We start from the raw sequence: 19,150 nt of genomic DNA, 5'->3' as shown, positions 1-19,150 counted from the left end.
TTATATATATGAGTATGACAATGCAGAAGACGTAGGTATCAGCAGCCTGGAATGAGGCAGGGACTTCGTGGAAGGTGATCGACCGTTAAGTCAAAAGTGTTGATACTTGGGAGACTATATACAGGATATATAGAATGGCGTTACTTTCAAACATGTTGGGTGCCTTCATTAACGTTATTTTTTTGGAGTCATAAGGTAGCTGAATGTCAATTGGATTTCCTGGATTTTCTGTGGAATTAACAAGGAGTATCGAGTGCTGTTTCAAGCTTACCAGGCGATCGCACGAAGACGTCGTCTTGTGACCAAACCTTAATTATACCGATTGTGATATTTTAGTATCATCTAACGGAAATTCTGGCTGGAAGATAACTAATTTTCTTTCATTCCCGGAGGTCGGCGTCATTCTCTGAAAAGCAATACGTGCTCCGCTATTGGCTAGATTCAATTGCTCACAATGGCAGGCTCCTGGCAAGTTCATTTCACCACGAGGATTTATCTGGAAGCTCCATTGATGTTGCTTCTACATCTACAGGTGGACAATCCGCCCCAAAGGTCTCGAATAGATCTTTTTTTATCTATTGCACAATGCTAATTAGCGGAATCATGCCCGCTCCAAAGTCAGTCTAGAGATGTTTCATGGTCCTGCGCTCTTAAGCCTCGTCGGCGTACAACTCCTCCTTCAAATCAATGCCCAACTCCTGTCTGGTCTCCTTCAACTCGTCCAAGTAAGCCTGGTACTGCTCCTTGTTCTCAACCTTGTGCTTCAAGGCCTCAAAAGTTCTGACGGCGGTTGGGTAGTCGTTGACTCTTCTGCAAGCCTCAAGAGCCTTCTGGATCACAGAGGGGCTGGAACCAAATCGTATGAGAAAGAGTTGTTCAACACTCTCTGGACCTCGAACAAGTCGTAAGCCTCCTCGAACTCTTTTTCGTATCTGTCGTTAGTAAGCTGTGGATAATATACTTTAATTTGGGAAAAGACGGGCGTCTTCTGGGCCTAGTTGTATCATTGATGCGATGGTATCTAGGTGTTGTGGTGGCCACATAAGACATAATTGACCAAGCACCGGGAACACCAGATCCACAAATAACAAACTAAACCCTTCAATATTTGGGATAAACATACCTGGCGGTGAACTCCTCAAAGGTCTCTTCGTGGTGCTCAGAGTACATTCTCACAGAGGTCATCTTGATGGGGCTCATGGAGATGGAAGGTCTGACGGTTCTGGCGACCGAGCGAGGGACATTAGCTCTAACGGCGGAACGAAGCACGGAAGAAAACATTATTTTTTCTGGGTTTCGGCAACTGGTGGGTAGGAACCTTTTAAATTATAGGTTTAATTTTGTTCGCCTGAAAATCGTACCACGGGCGTGCACAGCACACTTTTTGGAGCGGTGGTCAGTTGATTTCCCGGGCCGGCGGCTTAATGGAAATTTTTAGCGGCTCCTGCCTATTCGGGAAATGTCACACTTGGCCTTTTCTACAAAATGGCTCTTTTTTTGTCTTGTTTACTACCTACTTGTGGACCCCAGCAACTTGCAGCCAATAGAAAGTTGGCAATTCTTGTGCGACGTGCATCTTCGCGAGCCTGAGCGTGTGGAATTGGTGGTGTTTTCTGGTGTACGGGTGTATGCGAATGAGCCGATAGGTGCACGGGTCTGCGAATGCAGGCTCTCCAGTTTATTTTATTTTTTTTGCACCCAATTTCATGCAAGCCTACAAGTGTGCATCAACAAACCAATATAACTATAAATACTATCCTTTAAATTAATGTCTACCGCCTGCGGTTGGAGGGTTTTTTGAGCGGCTTGCGTCTGCGCACAGCCTTGCGCAGCGTGTGGGGCTGGTTGAGGTTGATGGGCTTCCAAACCGGGAGTCTCTTCACGTCCACCTTCATCTTCTGCTGCTCCTGCTCTCCTAGTTTGATCTTTAGCGTCACCCAGCTCTTGGGCCCGCTGGCGTTCACTTTGAGCGAATTCGACAGCTCCCGGATAAACATGTACCCGTGAGTGTTTCTCTTGTAGAATGTAGAGCAGAAGTCTTCAGGGTAGTCCTTCAACGAGCAGCTATCGAGGACGTAGCGGCTACATTCCTTGGCCAATGGTGCGTAAGGATTGATCTTTGAGGAGATAGCCGGCACAGGTTCCTTTTCCAATGGGCCAAAGTTGACCACAACATTAGAGAGTGCAGGCTTCTTCCTTTTGGTGTCGTTCTGGACGCTCCCGTCCAGCGACTTTCTGCTTGCTGGTCTCTTTTCAGCTTCACGAGGCGTCTCGCGAGCCTCAATTGGCACAAACGGTGGGCTGTGGAGCTTCTCTGCGTAGAAGTTTCTGTTTTCCTTTCTTCTGTCGAACTCCAATGGAGGGTCAAAGGGGCCCACGGCTGAAGAATAGCGCAGCCTTGACGATGCAGCCATAGAAAGAGGCGCCGTAGGTGGACTGATGTTGATATGGCTGCTCGGCTTGTTGCTGTAGTGAGTCTGTCCAGAACCAGCGTTGTGGTTATGATAAGAAGGCTGCAAGGACCCCTGGGAGCTGGTGCTCCAGATCGACGAGCGGCTCAATGGCATCTCCACGTCCTTAAGTGGGTCCATGAGACGCTGGTTGAAAACACCCTGCATCAGCTGGTCCAACTGGAGATTGTTCATCAGCTGGTTAAGCCTGTTGACATCCATGGTGGAAACATTGCCCAGCGAAAAGGAACCCCTGTTGCCCAACGGGCTTGGATCCCGGAAAGTGTATTCCCGGTTGACCTGGTCCCGTGCAAAGTGGTCTCTTATGAAATCACGGTTGCGAAGATTGAGATCAGGCAACTCCTTGGGTGCAACAGAGGAGCGAGGGGTGACTGTCGTGGACGTGGGTGCCGTAAACGAGCCATTGTACGGCGTATCTAGCAAATTAGACGAGAAACGGACATTAGGCAGAACTAGCGGTTCCTGGGGCTGTCTGGTCTCTAACCCACATCCGGGTGTCATCAGGCCATACGAATTGTTGAATTTTTCAAAACCTGGTGTTTTTTGAAGGCCGGCGTGGAGCATCTCGTTGTCGTAAAAGTCGTCGCCAAGGCCGGGGTTCCCGTAGTTCTGGGTGTTGTAGTCGTAGCCGAGATGGCCCATATGATCCGAGGCCGGGAAGAAGTTAGACTGTCGTCTCCCGTCCACGGCAAAGGAGGAGGCAGAGAACATTGCCGCCGCTTTTTGGGAAAAATTGAACTTTTTTTTTTTTTGTTGGTTTTCCTTTTTTTTGTGTGCTAGGGTTCTCGTGCCTTATATACTCTGGCAAGCCAAGGCCTGGAACGAGAAGTGGTTAGACAGGAGGAAGGAAAAACGGCTGGGCAGGCTTGGGCTCGGAATGTGAAGAAATATAAAACCGACCGTGGATTCGTGTAAAAAAAGGTAAAGAGAAAGAAAAAAAATGTATTTCCGGGCCTCTCTTATATCCTGAATTTGGGGTCACAGGGGACAAAAGCCAGGGCCAGGATATTGTGGTTATGATGGGGTGCCAGGGTTCAGGCAGGCTGCTGCCGTTTTTTTCCTGCGAGGCTCGTTTTCCCGGGCGGTGCCGTCACCCGACGGGTAAGTATGGTGATTTTTGAAAAAATATAAAAGGGGTAAATCCGCCCTGGGAATTCAATTCCATACTTTTTTTTTCTTTCTTTACGTCCTCCAAGGCCTTGTTGCCGGGTGGTCAGATGGGTGCAACTGGTGGTTCCTGCAGGACAGCCCACAGTGCGAATGTGCCTGCTCTGGGTGCAAAATGGGCCAAACGTATGCGAAGGCCACTAGCCGAGACCGATCTGGCGACACATCACGTGATGCCTTCATTGTAAGCTTTACCTAACTGTTCTCCTGAAAAGAACGTGCCCTGCTTGCTCATGCGTCCGTGACGCAGCAGGCCACACATGGCAGGTCGTAACCACCATTGGTCGTGCGCGGCACAATTCCTCAGGTGCGATTTGTCAGAAACGTCTCTGTCTTACATAACACAGTGCATTTCACATTTGCAACCACTGCGCTCATGAACCCTCCCTACTGGAAAGACTCCGAGGACATCGACACCGGTTTCCGGGCGCTGGCCACCGACCACGCCTTCCGCTCGTCCGAAAACGACTTTGTCGTTTCCCATGTTCCCGCCCAGCCCCAGACCACCCTGGGGTCTCCTCCACCACCGGCTCACGTAACAGCTTCCACAAACCAGCATGCAGCGTCTCCCACGGTGCATTCCACCGTTTCGGTAAATGCGCTCAATTCCCAGTTGAATCCTTCCAGGCTTTCCGATAACAGTCCTATCGAAGGTACCTCTGAGGACGGCGTGGATGAGTCGCTTACTGGCACAAGAAAGAAGGTGTCGAGTACAAAAAGAGCAGTACAGAACCGAAACGCCCAGCGGGCCTTCAGACAGAGAAGAGAGAAGTATTTGAAGGAGTTGGAGGCCCGTGTGGGCGAGATGCTGCAGTTGCACAAGAAGATTGATGATTTGCAGCGGGAAAACCGGGAGCTTCGAGACTACACTATGGCGCTTCAGAGCGAGTTGTTGAAGTTGACCCACAATGTGAATTCCGACCACAAGGGGTAGGCCCGAGGCGTTTTAAGCGCATATCGAAGGGGTTGTATTTGTTGGGACGGTTGTGGGATCGTTGGTCCACTTGAGTGACTGGAGGACCAAGGACTTAGCCCCTCTTACATGAAAACACGCCTTCAAAACAACAGGAAAGTTCCCATTGCACAAAAAAGCTTAAGCTCGGCAGTGGCAGTGGCAGCGGCCACTTCTCAATGGCTACCGTCCACAATGAATAATGATCATTGTGTCGCAGAGCAGCAGGGCATTCGAATGCGGCGCTACTCGATAGCCAAATCACACCAGCCAAACGCCAATGACCGAGTCGCCACAACATGACCTTCCCTCCAAAGCGACCCGTCAAAATGACAAGCTTCCCCAAAACCTTCGGCACCGCAGCTGCACCGAAGCCGTCGGGCCGCAAGGTCATCTGATCTTTAGCCAGTGCTCTGCGCGGCCCCACCCTGAGACACCGAAGGGTTTTTGAAGGGAGGGAGGGAAAGAAGGAAGAGAGAGGAAGCAAAGAGGGAATAAATTGAAGGAAAAGGAAATGTTAGCTCTTACGCTTGGCTCCCACTCTTCTTTCATTTGTCATTTCCAATTGTCAATCATCGCACCTCCACGCTTTGGTTATCACTGTACCTCCACGCTCTGGCTAGTTCACTGCCTACGGCACTGTTTGCAGCCAGTGCGCCAGGAGCCCCAGAATTCCGTGGCTCTGACACTTGCCGCACAAAACGCCGCACTGATAAGCTCAACGGCTCACGGCGCTCAGGGTGGAGGTGCCAATTGCCTCAGAAAAGTGAAAACAATGCCATTTTGGTTTGCCTGCTGGCGTGAGGCACCTGGCTAGTTTAGCGAGGCACCTGGCGGCAGCGCTTGGCATGCCACGGCATGGCATGGAGTCGCACTGAGTCACACCGGCTGCAACAGGTAGTTGGTGGGCCACAAACCAGTTTTCCAGCAAAATTTAAGAAATTGCCCAATAGCATTCTTCGACTGTTACTCGCCAAAGCCCCAAATAATCCAGTTTCCAAATCTCCAAAATTCACCCCCACGGTTATGGCAAATCGCCTTGTCCGCTGACGGACCCGCGCGCCCGGTGCCGGGCCCAGTGCGGCAGCCGTGAAGAGATAAAAGCTCGCCTACCTCCGTTGTACCCACCATGGACGAAAACCCAGTGGTGCCGGGGCTTTTTCCCGCTATCGACCGGAGCATGTGGGCCAGTCTGTGGCAGCTCGACACGCCCCGGATCGTTGTTCCCCAGGACGAGTGCAAGTGATGCTCGGTCTACGAGGCCTGGCAATTGAGTCAGAGTATGGGGTTAGGGCATTTGTGCAATTGGGTGCAAACTAATTGACTGTCGCAGCGCGGCATCCAGATCTTGCCTGGCTGCAAGAGGAAGGTTGAATATTGGAAATTGGAGCAAAACAGGCTGACAGTTACTGTTGTGGCTGACGATCAATTGCGTCAGTGAAAGCAGAAAAGTAATTGGTGACTTCAGCCTGACGATATCTCGAATCGGTGGCCCTGGCGGTCAGAGCGGTTCTCACAGCTATTTATTAATGCATGGTATTTATGGACGGGCATGTAGGTGGGATCATGTGGGGAGTGTCGATGTGATTTGAGTTGATTCTCTATGGTTGGGAATGAGTGGTACCTGGCACTAGGTAGTGACTTCGTGGTCCAATGACGGGTATATGGTTGCAAGACAGGAGAGTCCATCGACAAATGAAACTTAAACTCCAACAGAACTCCAAATGGATGACGAAAAAGGAGTTTGAAGAATGTAATATCTAATTCTCGCTCTCTTCCAACTCTGCTGTTCTCACCCATTCTCGCTCTCCTCCAACACTTCTGCTCTCACTAGTCTGGCTGCGAAAGACCCATGCGACCATTAAACTATTCAACCAAATTAGACCACCAAATACTCACCTACTTGGATTTTACCAGAACTTCAAATCCTCCTAGTTTTATCCTCTTCTTTCTTAATTTTTTTTTTCTCCATCCCGTCCACTCTTTCGAAACTACTGGTCCACCTAACGGGTCGTGCGTAAGTCTCAGAACCAGGGCCGAAATTTTCAGGACCCATCTTCACCAACCCAGTATCCCAACACCACAACCCAATGAGCGTCAGATTCACTCGTGGGTTCGCCTCCAAGGCCAGAACGTGGGGAGTGTGGAGCGACTTTCAGAGTCGGTCGCCCTCCTTGAAAATTCCAAACGACAAGATCAAAAGCGATCTCTTTAAAGGCATTTCTAACGATGGTCCACAGTCATACACCATCGAGTCCCACAGAAAGTCGTACCACTCGCCTTTGCACATCGACCCTACGTTTCAGCAGGCTTACGACATTTTGGAGAACGAGGCTGAAAGCATATACAAGGAGGCCCAGGGCTCTGGAAGCGAAGAGCTCTTGGTCAAGGCAGAAATCAAGAACCCAGAGGTGCTTCACAACTTCGAAAATGGCAAGGCCGATCTCTCGATTCCCGTCTACAGACGTCTTGCAGAGGAGAAGTGGAAGGCCCACGATCTCATGGTCACCATGCAAAGATTGGAAACGCTACATGTCATCCCAGACACCATGCCCACTTTAGATCCCAAGGTGGACGTCAAGGTGAGATTTGGTCACAACTCGAGAGAAGAGTTTGCTGGAGACATCACGCCGGGCACTGTTTTGCCAGCTTTTGCTGTTTCCATTCCTCCAACTATCGAGGTCCAAGAGTTCAACGCTGCAGACCACGACCTGGGTCTCTACACAGCCGTGATTGTCAACCCAGACACCCCAGACTTGGAAAGAAACTCTTTCAAAACTACACTCCACTACGGTTTGCAAAACGTTCCATTGACTTACACCGACAATGCCATCACCCCAGCCAAGCTCTTGGCCAACCCACAATTCGTGTTCCAGCAGTACACGCCTCTCTTGCCCGAGAAGAATGCTCAGAAGCAGAGGGCCTGTTTGTGGGTCTTCAGACAGACGAAGAAGCTTGATACTTTGTCTTACAACACGGAAAACTTCGACATCAGAGAATTCGCCGAAACTAATGGTCTCACTGCTGTAGGCGCTCATGTTTGGAGACAAGTGTTTGACAGATCTGTCAACGAGACTAGGGCAAAGTTTGGTCTTCCACAGGGCCGTGTTTTCAGAAGAATAAGAGGCATCAAGCCTCTTGTGTAAATAGCATGCCTATCCAGGCACCAATGTACAAAGGATTAAGATAGTTAGAGAAAATTGCAAAGGCAGAAGAAGGAGTAGCAAAACCTTTTTTTGATTTTTATTTTCCATATGTTTTCTTCTGAGTTTCTTCAGACCTCGCAGATGTATGCGAATTCCAAGTTCCGCAACTTATATCAACATTTAACCCAGTCCACCATTCTTCCATATTTTTAGTAGAACCGAGCTGCCGTCCCTGTGAGAATAGAAGTGACAGTATTTTTCATTTCCTTTTTTTTTTTTTTTTTTTCTTTTTTACATTATAGGAACTTCTTGAAGCTTCATCATTGTGAAGAGCTGCTTCAAGCAACACCCCAAGCCAGTTTCCTGCACCCGCTCAAACAATACCCACCTACTATTTCACCGATCCAACTCTTGTATTCTTCAATTTCATGTCCAATGATATCACGCGACGCCTAGAGCTTCGTGAACTCAATGAGAGGGCCTGGACTGGTGAACTGGTCTACAAGCTTGCAGCGAAACAGGACCTGAGTTTGAAGAAAAACACAGGTTTCGTGAAGAAGCTCAGAACAGCTTTGAACGCAGATCAATTCAAGCATGTACTCAAGGATGTGGAGACATTAAGTTTGGAAAAATACCTGGCAGAGATTGTCAATCCCTTGTTTGAAGGTACCATGAAAGTTTCAAAAAATGATGACATACTACCTACAACAGAGATAGTCTCTGCGCTTCATCAGCGTCTCAATCTCCCATTCACGCCATACTACTTATCGCAGGTGGTGAATGCACTTGTGGATAAAGAGCAGCCAGACCTTATGCCTAAACAGAGGCTGCTTCTAAAGATCATCACTGAATTTCACTTGACTGGAATCGCACCTTCTCTACAACAGTGTGACCATGAGCTGCTATCGTCTGCTTCCCTAAAATTGTTTACAAAGCATCCAGACGATCCAATCATTATTCCTTTGCTCAAGGATATCCTATCATATCAATTCAGTAGGGCATATGCTCTTCCTATCTTGATATCATGGTTAAAGAGATATGCATTTATATTTGATGATGGCGAAAAGTTGCTCCTACAAGGCGACACACTCAATCTCGTCAAACAGTTATGCAATATGTATTTCGAAAAGTCGGTCAAACTTTGGGAAACTCTGCACAAACAAAAATTGGCACTCGATCTCAGAAACAAGAAGGCCATGATCCGTACAGGCAAGGTGCTCGATGATATCCAGCAAGAGCTAGAGGAAAAAACAAAGGTGGTTGAAGCACTCAAAAATGGCTGTCCAGTTTTAGCTGAATTGCTACACACAGAGCTTCCCCAGCTAGACCTTTCCAGCGAACCAGCTGCTAATGAGTCTGATGTTGTCGTCAAAGCAAGCACAGATGACGATGCTCAAGGCTGGTGGGAGGATCAACGTGAAAGAAATTTTTACTTGAAAGTACCCACTGCGGAAGAGGCCGTGCAACTCGGAAGCCGTGATCTTCAGAAAAAAGAATACGCCAAGCTCACCGAGGGTGAAATGGTGGCCCATTGGCTAGAAAAGCTTGAAAACGCCACATCTGAGGACGATATCAATAAGCTTACTTGTGAATTGCAAACATTAATACCGCAAACCAAGGCGACACAAAATCGACTACTACGATTTTTTCTTGAAGTGAAGAAGATAGATAATGTCAACTTGTTTGCGAGGTTTCTCAAGATCAACGAGTCTCTTTTTCCAGAGCTAATAACAGAACTCATTGATGCTCTAGACCGTGGTTTTAGATCTCTGATCTACAGGGATGTTATAAACTTCAAGAACTTGTCGTTCTTCATAGAGCTCGTGAAGTTCAAGCTCATCCCAACACATGTTGTGTTCCATAAAATACGAAGACTCACGCTTAACATTGAGGGTACTAACAATGCTGACATTTTGCTGATCTTCTATGAGCGTTGCGGTAAGTTCCTTTTGTTTGAACCCGACTATCAGGAAACCACACGTGAGATGCTTTCTCTTTTAAGCAAACAGTCCAAGTCTTCAAGATTATCTGTCAATGAAAAATTGTCATTGCGTAATATGTTCTTGATTGTGAACTCATTTACTGCTACGAAGAGTAAAATAAAACATGTGGCGGTGGAGTTGTCACCAATTGAAGATTTCATCACACACATGGTGAGATTTGTGCTCTGGAAGAACAAATCACAACTTCCATCCGCCTTTCTTTCAAAAATAAATTTTCAGGGCTGCCCCGAGGCTCGGAACATTTTCGTCGAGCTCTACCTGAAGCCTGAGGAACTTGGACTCGATAAGCTTCATCTATATGCAAAAGTTTTAAGACGTCTTGGATCTGAAAACGTTTGCATACCTCTCATCATTGATACGTTAACCGAGAAGGTGATAAGAGGGTTAGAGCTCAATGATTACAGGCAGAATTTGGCTCGAGTTGCACAGATGAGGTTCTTTGCAGCTCTCTTCACAGCAAGCATTATTGATTTCCGATGCATAATTGACTTACTCTATAAGGTGGTGACTTTGGGACATGCAAACAATCTTCCTTTACCAAATTCTAGAGTTGAAATTGATCTCAATGATAACTACTTTAGGATAAGTTTATGCTGTGCCCTCATTAACAACATCAGTTTCTCGAAAGTTGATAGGGCACGTCTTCTAGTGGGTGGCACAAAGTCTATGGAAGGTTTCCTTACTTTCTTCCAGTACTACGTGCTGACTAAGAAACATCCGCTACCACAAGAGGTGAGTTTCGCCGTGCGTGATGTTTATTCCAAGATGTACATACAACCCGCTTTGGATAACCCCATGCTTGCGCTATCTTTGCTTCAAAAGTTCAACACGGAGCAAAAGGATGCTCCAAAACAAGACAAGCCCATATTTGTCGAATCCGATCATGAAGAGGATGAGGATGAGGATGAATATGACTTTTCAGATGATGACGACTCCTCTGTCGGAAGTGACGACGAACTCGTTGATCAGCAGTTTGAGGATGAGGATGAGGAAGCAACTGCTGAAAACAGTGATGACGAAAATGATGAGCTCCAGGACGAGGATGATTTAGATGACGAAGAAACTACACAAGACCTTGGCCAAGACCTGGATGAGGAAGAGGATGGACTAGCGCCATGGAACCAGCAAGAAGAAGATAAAAGGTTTGCTGACACAATTGATGCTGGAATACGAGATGCTCTACAGGAGTCGCTTCATATATCACAAGCTCGCTCCAAGGGTAACTTCAAAGTTCCGGCTCCCTCCAATTTTGTCAATGCTACTCCCGAAAATGAACGGTCATCCAATTTGAACTCTCCGGACGGTAGAGTCAAGTTTAACTTCCTTTCTAAAAAGAATAGCGTCAAGGAAATGCACTTGCCCTCGGACAACAATTTTGTCAACAGGGTGGTGAGAGAGCAGGCGGCTCAAAAGGCAAACAGAGATAAGATCATCCGGTTGATTAACAACATGGATCAATAGCCAATACAGTTATTTTCATTCGTCTAGTTTATCTATTTATAACACTTCGACCAACACAATGGTCACATCGTCCTCTTTTCCACCCAAGTACTTCTGTCCCGTGAGCCTAGACAATTCCTGGGCAAATGCGCTGGGAAATCTTGATCCTTCGAGACCTTCACCACCTCACTCACAAGACTGGTAGCTGTATCTGGCAAAGTAGCCTGTTTCTCATTTTTATCTCTTAAGAAGACCTCAATGTCTTGCGGCACAACATTGTCTGTAACACCGTCAGTAGCGAAAAGCACAAGATCGCCCTTTTCAAGTTGCCACTCGTACTCGTCGCTCATGGCTGGTGTGTCTGTGATGTAGCTCTTTCCCTGGCGAGCAGCCTCTTGCAAGATATGCTGTGGAATCTTGGCTAGTTGGAAAGGAGTGTTGAAGTTGTGGGTCTGGAATTGCGTCTCCTCCACAAGCTTATGGTCTCTGAACACGCCACACCAAGAATCGCCCAAGTTGGCGACCTTGAGCTTCCTGTCAGGGGCGAAGATACCGAGACAAGCTGTGGTTCCGCCAATTTCGACCTTAGGCGAAGCCATGACGTCCTCAAATGCTTTTGAGAGGAGCGACTTTGGGGTAACGCTGTGGCCGTTGTCACCGGACTCGAACACGGTCTTCATGATATGGCACAATTCTCTGGAAATGGCAGAGGAATCGTAGCCAGCCTCTGCCCAGCCGCCGACACCGTCGGCCACACCTAAAGCGAAATAGCCGTCTGAGGATTGCTGCGAGACAAAAAGATTGTCTTCACCAGAGGGCGACGTCTCGGCTGGCGAGAGCTTCTTGTTTCTTGTGAACACATTGGACTTTGTTCTGTTCTTGGGCTGGAACGCCACGGCGACATTGAAGTTGACGATTCGGTCTATCGAAGCCTTGTCGTAGTTGTATGACGCAGAGGCCAGGGAGGCAGCTCCTGTGGAAGATGAATTGGGCGATTCAGAAGAGGGCCCCTGTTCTCCCGAGCTCCAGTGCTTATCAGACGAGTAGTTGTTGGAAGCTGCGTTATCGGAGAATCTGGCAAATGGCGAAAACGAAATGAAACGTCTGAGAGCAGCCGGCTCAGCTGAGTACTTGGCAGAGCCAAGAAGGGCTCTTTTGGTGAGCGCCGATAAGAGCATGGGGAGTAGGAAGCAGAAAAGCAAGTACACGCGCATGCACACAGCGGGACAGAAAAGATGATAGCGGGGAACGAGTCGCTAGGGGTTTCTGGCTTGGCTGAGGATGTAGGTGGTGTTGATATTGGTGCGGGAGTGCTTACAAGGAAGAAGCTCGAGGAGACAATAGGTTGATCAGATCCGCTGGCGGAACATGCATAAGGGAACGAGAGAAGCTGGTTTTTTCTGTCTTTTATTGAAAATGTAAATCTCAATGGTCTACGGCGGGGGTTGGTATCTGGGTGTGTGACGTAGAGAGTTTGCAGCCGTTAAGCACTCATAACCGTCTAGGGTCCAAAGCGGCCAAAAGCGATTCACGCTGCTGGTTGAATTTTCGCTGCAATCTGGCTCCACGTTCTACCTCGCCAATGATTTCCTGGATCGTCTCTTGGTCTGACTGGTTTCGACAAACACGCTCCGATCCAATTGGCGATTGGCTGCGAAACCCGTAGGGTGTCTGGCAAAGATCGTCAATCAAGGGCAGGTTATCCAAACGCCATTCCCAGTCGGTGGCTTCTGGCAGCGTCACAGGTGTAAGATCGTCATCCAGCTCGTCTGATGCGTCGTAGCCCTCATCATTGTCATTTTCCATTTCAGCACGATGTGCTGCAGGGTCAATGCCGTTGAGAAGCAAGACAGTCTTCATCACCGAAAGCACAAACTCCTCGAGCATTCCGACCTCAATGATTGGCTCGGAAGTATCTTCGGGGGGACGCAGGTCGAGGTACTCGTTTCTGCGTCTGTGTGCGTTCCAAAGACATGACACTAAGCGTGCTGTTCTACGACCCACCAACCATTCGACTTTTAAAAAGTGGTATCTCATGAAGCGGATGAGGCGAATGTACATGGTAGGGACGTGCGGAAGGCCGGTGATGTAAGGGAATGAATGTGTCAAATCGTAACCGGGGAGCCAGAAAAAGCTTCCTTCTGCTATATCGGCTGGCGACCTTACTCTTTCTGATTCTGGAGGAACATGAAATTCTTCGTCTTCGTCTTCTTCTTCGTCTGCTGTACTCAAATCTTCTTCTTCGTCTGAATCAAACTCCTCCTCTTGTTTCGTTTCGTACATCAGTGTATCACCATGCTCAAATATAGGCAGAAAGATGTCTCGAGCACAGTCTGCCAGCTCCGTCAGAAGCTTTATTGTACTCGCAAAATTGTTAGGTTCGTTTTCATCAGGGTAATTCATGAAGTGCATTTTACGAAAAGGAGCAAAGAAAGCCGGGGCATTTCTATATATCCATCATACCCCAGCATGCTGTCTTGGACTTTCTGTCTCAGAAATGGCTGCAAAATTCCTGCAAGGTGCGTTCGCAGCCACTCCGAATCAGGAAGTGACAGCTTCTCCACAGCTCGTCATGGAGTAAGTATAGTACATTTGTGACCTTGATGGTATCAGAAATGCCGAAACATGCTTGCATTCTTTTGATCAGGCTTCGTGGATTGAAACTGTAAGGGTCGAACCAGGTCACGTGCTTGGGTCCGAAATTTTTCACTCCAGAAAATACCCCCTCTTTTACCGCCGAGCTCGTCAGAAAAGACGGCTTCAATTCACTTCTTACCATCTATCATAGATCAGCCTAAAACACGCGTTTACACCCTTCCCCACCAGAAAAGCTTGGGCTATAGGTGTGGTGGACCCCACGGGATGTACGGGGGTCCGCCTGACGTCCAATCAAAATGGAGTGAGAAAACAAAACCGAGCGAAAAAAAATATACTAAGGTCCAACTCCACACAACACATCACCTTTTGAATTTCCAGATGTCGACATTCAACGTGTTAAGATACTCCGCTCTCGGCGCTGGTGTCCTCTACGGAGCCGTCCACAGATACAACTTGGAGTCTGCTGTCAGTGAACAGCACAAGGCCGAGGAATGGAAGAAGCAGGAGAAGTTGATAAAGGAGGCCAAGGCTGAGTACGCCAGATTGCACGCTCCTAAGGACAAGCCATCTAGCGGTGCTGGTTTGTCTTTGAAGACATTGGAGGACCCTAACGTTGACTTCGGCAAGGCGTTGGAGTCTTTGGTCCAGAAGTTGGAGTAAGCGATTGGCCGCACATTATATATATTGAAGTCGGTGAGTGTCCCGCGGGACAATTGAACATGAAGTACGGATAGATGATGGAGAAGCGGGTTGACGGAGAGTTCTCCATGGACATGTACTATGCTCGCATCATGGCATGCCCAGCGCGTGCCAATAAAAGTATACAAAGAGAAATTGTAGTTGTGGCTTCGTTTTAGGTCATAATAAGCCACCAATGGCCTTCTTCGATATACCAGGCTACCGGTCGGTTCCTGGATGTTTGGAAATTGGTCACGTGATCGTAGCCATAGTATCAAGCCTTGATAAGCGATAGCGTTCCACAGTAGTACATGCCAGGGAGGCAGAGCTCAATATGACCCCCATCTCCTCAAAAGACGTCGATCTACCGACAAGTCCATCCTCAACCACTGGAGAAACAGAACTACGAGATAACTCCGAAAAACTTATTTGTCCAATATGCGACGAGGATATGGTCTCCTTGATCCAACTCAACCGACACATCGATGACTCCCACACCGGTAAAGAAAATGAAACATCAGTCCAGAAAAAAACACCCATTAAAAAGACCCTAAAACTCGATTTGTTTGATGATAGCAACGGTTTTGGTCTCAGTGACGTCAATGGAGAAGCTCAAGAAGGAACCCCAGATACGGGGCTGAAGAGTTCTTTAAAAAGGGCACATTGGAAGCAGCCCGTTCCCGGAAAACCAAACTATTGCTCCCAGAAGGAGTGTAAAAAGCTCCTTAATGTGAGAACCGGAGTTGTCAACTGCCGAAAATGCGGTTTGCTTTACTGCAATGACCATACGAGATATCGAGTCAAACTTAACAATGCAGCATCCAAAGACACTCTACCTCAGTATGACTCGTACGGTGTTTTTGCCAGGTCTTGTGAGAGCTGCTACTTCAACAAGCCGCTGGTCAAGTTGGGCACACAAGTCAACAGCAAAGACTTGACAGAGAGCTTTGCCAAAATACGAACCAGGAAAGTGGCGGAGAAACAATCGAGACGAGACGTGCTCCAAAAGCGGTTCATCAAACTCACAAACCTTATGGCGGAGAACTATCTATGGCATGCCGAACATAGGAACTCAGTCTTTCTGGTCTTCAATTCCCCAAGGCCACCTTACAGTACAGAGGAGTATCTCGAGAAAGAAAAAGAAATTGTTGGGCACGAGAATTGGCAGATCGATGACGAGATCACTCACTGTCCACTTTGTTATGCGAAGTTCAACTTTCTTGTCAGGAAACACCATTGTCGTCTATGTGGATCCATAGTAAGTGACTTAGCCATTAACTCTGAAGACATGTCTTCAATGTGCTCCTTACAAGTTCCTGCTGGCATTTTCATGAAGCTTCTTCCCACTCTTAACTACCCACCTCATGTCATCAATAATTGGGACACATTGGTTCTGTTGAATCAAGAAAAGTCAAGGCATGCCAGCATCTTCTCCTTTAGATGTTGCAAGACGTGCAAAGACACGCTAATTCCACGTGGTAGATCAGATAATCCCGAAGAAGCCTCTGCCATATTTGCAACTTATGACGAGCTTTTGATGCTCAAGATGCACATTTCCACATCATTGCCGCGTTACGACAATTTGGCTGCAAGTGGTCTTGAGGAGCACACTGACGAGATTAACAAGCTACGAACAAAACTTATGAAGTACCTTAAAGACTTCGAAATCGCAATCGAAAACTTCAAGCGCGAGCTGTTTCGACTCGATCCAACTTCCAAGAAATATGTTCCATTATTCAACCCGTCGCTTGTGACAAATGTTTATAAGCTGACTATTGTGTTCTTACAAGACTCGCTCCTCCACTTCAAACGTATAAACGACCATTATCAGGAATTGGAGAAGACACGCTTGACTGGGCAAATTGGTGAACTAAAGCCATTTGATAACAACTCCGAGATTGCCTCACCAAGCCCCGTGCCCACTAAACCTAGGCTCACCAAGAAGCAAATTCGAGAATTACGAGAAGAACTCATGGTCGTCAGCGAGCAGAAATTTTTGGTTGAGCAGCAAATGGAGGAGGCTAAACGGCAAAGGCGTTTTGATGAAGTCTCGGCTCTCACGGAGAATGTTAACGAATTAGAGAAGCGCAAGCTGGAATTAGAGGGCGAATTAGGCGAGTTTGCCTTCGAATAAGCAACCTATCATGCGCAACCTCCCCACGGGGAAAAGCATAACGTGGAGGTGATGTCAGAATAAGTTTGGGGTAGGATGAAGGGCCCCCACGAACTTGCCGCTTCCTCCACGCTAGATTGCTGGTCCCCCACGATATTTTCCAATAAACCCCTTGAAACGTGGGGAAATTGGGGGAAAATTGGGGGATCCCACGAGAATCGTCACCTTTTCCCTCGTATTACGCTCCAAATGTGCTTCCAGGGGCTGCTCACATCATGAGCGGTTCCAATCCGTGTGGGGGCCAGCCTATGACGGACCGAAGAGCCCCGCGACACCCCCGTCAATCAGATTACCTGGAACTGGGTTTTTTAATGAAGATTTTACAAAGCTATAATCCACGGATGCAAAAGTCGAACTTCAGTTTTATTGCCATATCTACATTGGGACCATGGAGGCGCAGGTGAGTGAAATGTCTCACTTCGGACTCTGATCGATGAGCTCGACCTGCACGAAAAACTGCATCAAACTTTAGCTTGGTATATGCTTCTCCACTCTGATCCTGGTTATAAATTCCCGTGAACTATCTGCTTCGTAATATAAAAGGTTTGGAGGATCCTGGTTTGAAGCAATATCACCAAAATCCTCCAAAAGCTTCTACAACGTTTGCCTATGGGTAAGGTCAAGCTGCTTTGTGATTCAGATTACACGCACACTGATGGCGAGATATCCAAGCTGGAAGCGTTATCTACTCTGACCTACAATTTCGATAAGAATGAAGGACCCAAGATGCTGGCGTGGCAGAAGACGAAGGATGTTTTGATGTTGAAGAAGCTCTTCGAGAAGTATGAGGAAAGGCCTACACCGCCTGCTGTCTACAACTGGCGCATTTACGGTACAGCCCTTATCGCTTCTGCTGCTGCTATAATTATTGGATATGATGGTGGTTTTATCGGTGGCACCGTTGCTTTAAAATCATTCAGAGATGAGTTTGGGTTGAACAACATGACTGAAGCTCACGCCGATAAAATCATCTCTGACGTCATATCAGTCTTTCACGCCGGCTGCTTCTTTGGAGCCCTCATTTCATATCCGTTCTCCTATTACTGGGGTAGACGGATTTCACTCATTATTGCTGCTGCCACCATCACTGTTGGCTCTGCTATCATGTTGGCTGCTTCATCTGAGAATGGACTTGCTCCAATTTACGTGGGAAGAGTGCTTGCTGGTCTTGCTGTCGGGTTCTCGACGAACTTGACTCCCGTGTATCTTTCTGAAATCAGTCCTCCTGCCATCAGAGGCAGAATCATTGCATTATATGAAATCGGCTGGCGGGTGGGAGACTTGGTCGGTTTTTGGATCAATTACGGGATCGACACACATATCGCATCAAGCAAGAAACAGTGGTTAATTCCTTTTGCTATACAGCTTATTCCTAGTGGAATGTTTCTCGTGGGAAGCATCATCATGAAAGAGAGTCCTAGATGGTTGTTTTCTGTTAACAGGCATGACAGAGCAATCAATAATTTAAAATGGTTCAGAAATTTGAGTGAGGATGACGAGTACATCATCTACGAGGTCAATCAGGTTAAGGAGTCGATTGAATATCAGCGCAACCATGTCGGACTTGGTATCACGGACCCCTTTAAGCAAGTGTTCCTCAGTAAAGACAGAAGAATCCTCTATCGTCTATGCCTCACCTGCTTATTGTTCCTTTTTCAAAACTTTTTGGGTATTCAGTCCATCAATTATTACTCCCCAGGATCTTTGGAAGTTTAGGGGTCAACGGGACTAACGCTACCCTATTCTCGACTGGCATGTTTGGTGTTGTCAAATTTGTTTGCACCTTCATTTACATTCTCTTCATTGTGGATTCATTTGGTAGACGAAAGGCCTTCATGTGTTCCTCGACCGTTTGTTCGCTATGCTTCTGGTACATCGGCGCATATATTAAGGTGAACGATCCTACGCAGCCGGGCGTAGAAGCTGGCCCTGGTGGTACTGCTGCGATCGTTATGATGTATATTTGGATCGCATCTTTCATTCTTGCTTGGTCAGGAGGTCCTTTTGTCGTTGGCAGCGAAGTTTTTGATCAAAATATCCGTTCTTTTGTCCAGGCAATCAATGCTGCTGTGTCTTGGATCCCAATTTTTATCATGAGTCGTTTCACGTCGGACATGATCCGATCGATGGGCTACGGCATTTATTTCCTTTTTGCATCTTTGGCAGTTTTGTCTGTTCCTTTCGTGTACTTCTGTATTCCAGAAACAAAAGGCCTTGCCTTGGAAGACATGGACCGATTGTTTAACAAGAATATTGCTCCCCGACTTGCTCACTCTATCGTGCTCAAGGAGGCTAGAAGAGGAGCGGAAGCGCTGATGAAAGAGCATCATGGCCTTTTCAAAACAGACACAAACAAATTCGATGAGCATCTGCACGATGAAAACTTCATGAAATTTAATACAGACAAGGTATAGATTAGCTTCAATCCAGAATTGTGGTTTCATCATTACATACGATATTACACGACAAAACTAGGTATCCGAGAGGTAGAGTTCCACGCAATGTTTGGCCATTCCTAGTCC

At 47.3% G+C, this 19,150-nt stretch overlaps 10 protein-coding genes across 10 annotated transcripts; 6 read left to right on the top strand and 4 right to left on the bottom strand. All coding sequences in view use genetic code 12, as the record gives it.

Moving 5' to 3' along the window:
* Positions 1–650: 650 nt before the first annotated feature.
* On the bottom strand, positions 651–1,281 carry COX6 (cytochrome c oxidase subunit VI; the record flags this gene model as incomplete). The annotated part of the gene is made up of 3 exons (XM_025479854.1): positions 651–830; positions 854–932; positions 1,124–1,281. The coding sequence occupies 3 exons, from the start codon at positions 1,279–1,281 to the stop codon at positions 651–653; spliced, it is 417 nt and encodes a 138-aa protein (XP_025339327.1).
* Positions 1,282–1,772: 491 nt separating this feature from the next.
* CXQ87_001311 (uncharacterized protein) lies at positions 1,773–3,182 on the bottom strand (the record flags this gene model as incomplete). Its single annotated transcript, XM_025479853.1, has 1 exon — positions 1,773–3,182. The coding sequence occupies one exon, from the start codon at positions 3,180–3,182 to the stop codon at positions 1,773–1,775; it is 1,410 nt and encodes a 469-aa protein (XP_025339326.1).
* An 832-nt stretch (positions 3,183–4,014) lies between these two features.
* On the top strand, positions 4,015–4,572 carry CAP4 (Cap4p; the record flags this gene model as incomplete). The annotated part of the gene is made up of 1 exon (XM_025479852.1): positions 4,015–4,572. The coding sequence occupies one exon, from the start codon at positions 4,015–4,017 to the stop codon at positions 4,570–4,572; it is 558 nt and encodes a 185-aa protein (XP_025339325.1).
* Positions 4,573–6,680: 2,108 nt separating this feature from the next.
* On the top strand, positions 6,681–7,736 carry CXQ87_001309 (mitochondrial 54S ribosomal protein mL38; the record flags this gene model as incomplete). Its single annotated transcript, XM_025479851.1, has 1 exon — positions 6,681–7,736. The coding sequence occupies one exon, from the start codon at positions 6,681–6,683 to the stop codon at positions 7,734–7,736; it is 1,056 nt and encodes a 351-aa protein (XP_025339324.1).
* A 428-nt stretch (positions 7,737–8,164) lies between these two features.
* On the top strand, positions 8,165–11,200 carry CXQ87_001308 (uncharacterized protein; the record flags this gene model as incomplete). The annotated part of the gene is made up of 1 exon (XM_025479850.1): positions 8,165–11,200. One exon carries the CDS (start codon positions 8,165–8,167, stop codon positions 11,198–11,200), a length of 3,036 nt encoding a protein of 1,011 aa, XP_025339323.1.
* Positions 11,201–11,236: 36 nt separating this feature from the next.
* PTC7 (type 2C protein phosphatase) lies at positions 11,237–12,357 on the bottom strand (the record flags this gene model as incomplete). The annotated part of the gene is made up of 2 exons (XM_025479849.1): positions 11,237–11,317; positions 11,356–12,357. The coding sequence occupies 2 exons, from the start codon at positions 12,355–12,357 to the stop codon at positions 11,237–11,239; spliced, it is 1,083 nt and encodes a 360-aa protein (XP_025339322.1).
* A 313-nt stretch (positions 12,358–12,670) lies between these two features.
* Positions 12,671–13,582, bottom strand: CXQ87_001306 (uncharacterized protein; the record flags this gene model as incomplete). The annotated part of the gene is made up of 1 exon (XM_025479848.1): positions 12,671–13,582. One exon carries the CDS (start codon positions 13,580–13,582, stop codon positions 12,671–12,673), a length of 912 nt encoding a protein of 303 aa, XP_025339321.1.
* Positions 13,583–14,155: 573 nt separating this feature from the next.
* On the top strand, positions 14,156–16,589 carry CXQ87_001305 (uncharacterized protein; the record flags this gene model as incomplete). Its single annotated transcript, XM_025479847.1, has 2 exons — positions 14,156–14,433; positions 14,774–16,589. The coding sequence occupies 2 exons, from the start codon at positions 14,156–14,158 to the stop codon at positions 16,587–16,589; spliced, it is 2,094 nt and encodes a 697-aa protein (XP_025339320.1).
* Positions 16,590–17,237: 648 nt separating this feature from the next.
* On the top strand, positions 17,238–18,344 carry CXQ87_001304 (uncharacterized protein; the record flags this gene model as incomplete). Its single annotated transcript, XM_025479846.1, has 1 exon — positions 17,238–18,344. The coding sequence occupies one exon, from the start codon at positions 17,238–17,240 to the stop codon at positions 18,342–18,344; it is 1,107 nt and encodes a 368-aa protein (XP_025339319.1).
* Positions 18,345–18,382: 38 nt separating this feature from the next.
* CXQ87_001303 (uncharacterized protein) lies at positions 18,383–19,042 on the top strand (the record flags this gene model as incomplete). The annotated part of the gene is made up of 1 exon (XM_025479845.1): positions 18,383–19,042. The coding sequence occupies one exon, from the start codon at positions 18,383–18,385 to the stop codon at positions 19,040–19,042; it is 660 nt and encodes a 219-aa protein (XP_025339318.1).
* Between the last annotated feature and the right edge of the window lie 108 nt (positions 19,043–19,150).

The sequence above is a fragment of the Candidozyma duobushaemuli genome (genome assembly GCF_002926085.2).
Source record: "Candidozyma duobushaemuli strain B09383 chromosome Unknown A_B09383, whole genome shotgun sequence".
NCBI lineage: Eukaryota > Fungi > Ascomycota > Pichiomycetes > Serinales > Metschnikowiaceae > Candidozyma > Candidozyma duobushaemuli.
The sequence above is the reverse complement of the archived record's forward strand: the minus strand, read 5'-3'. Positions and strand labels throughout refer to the sequence as shown.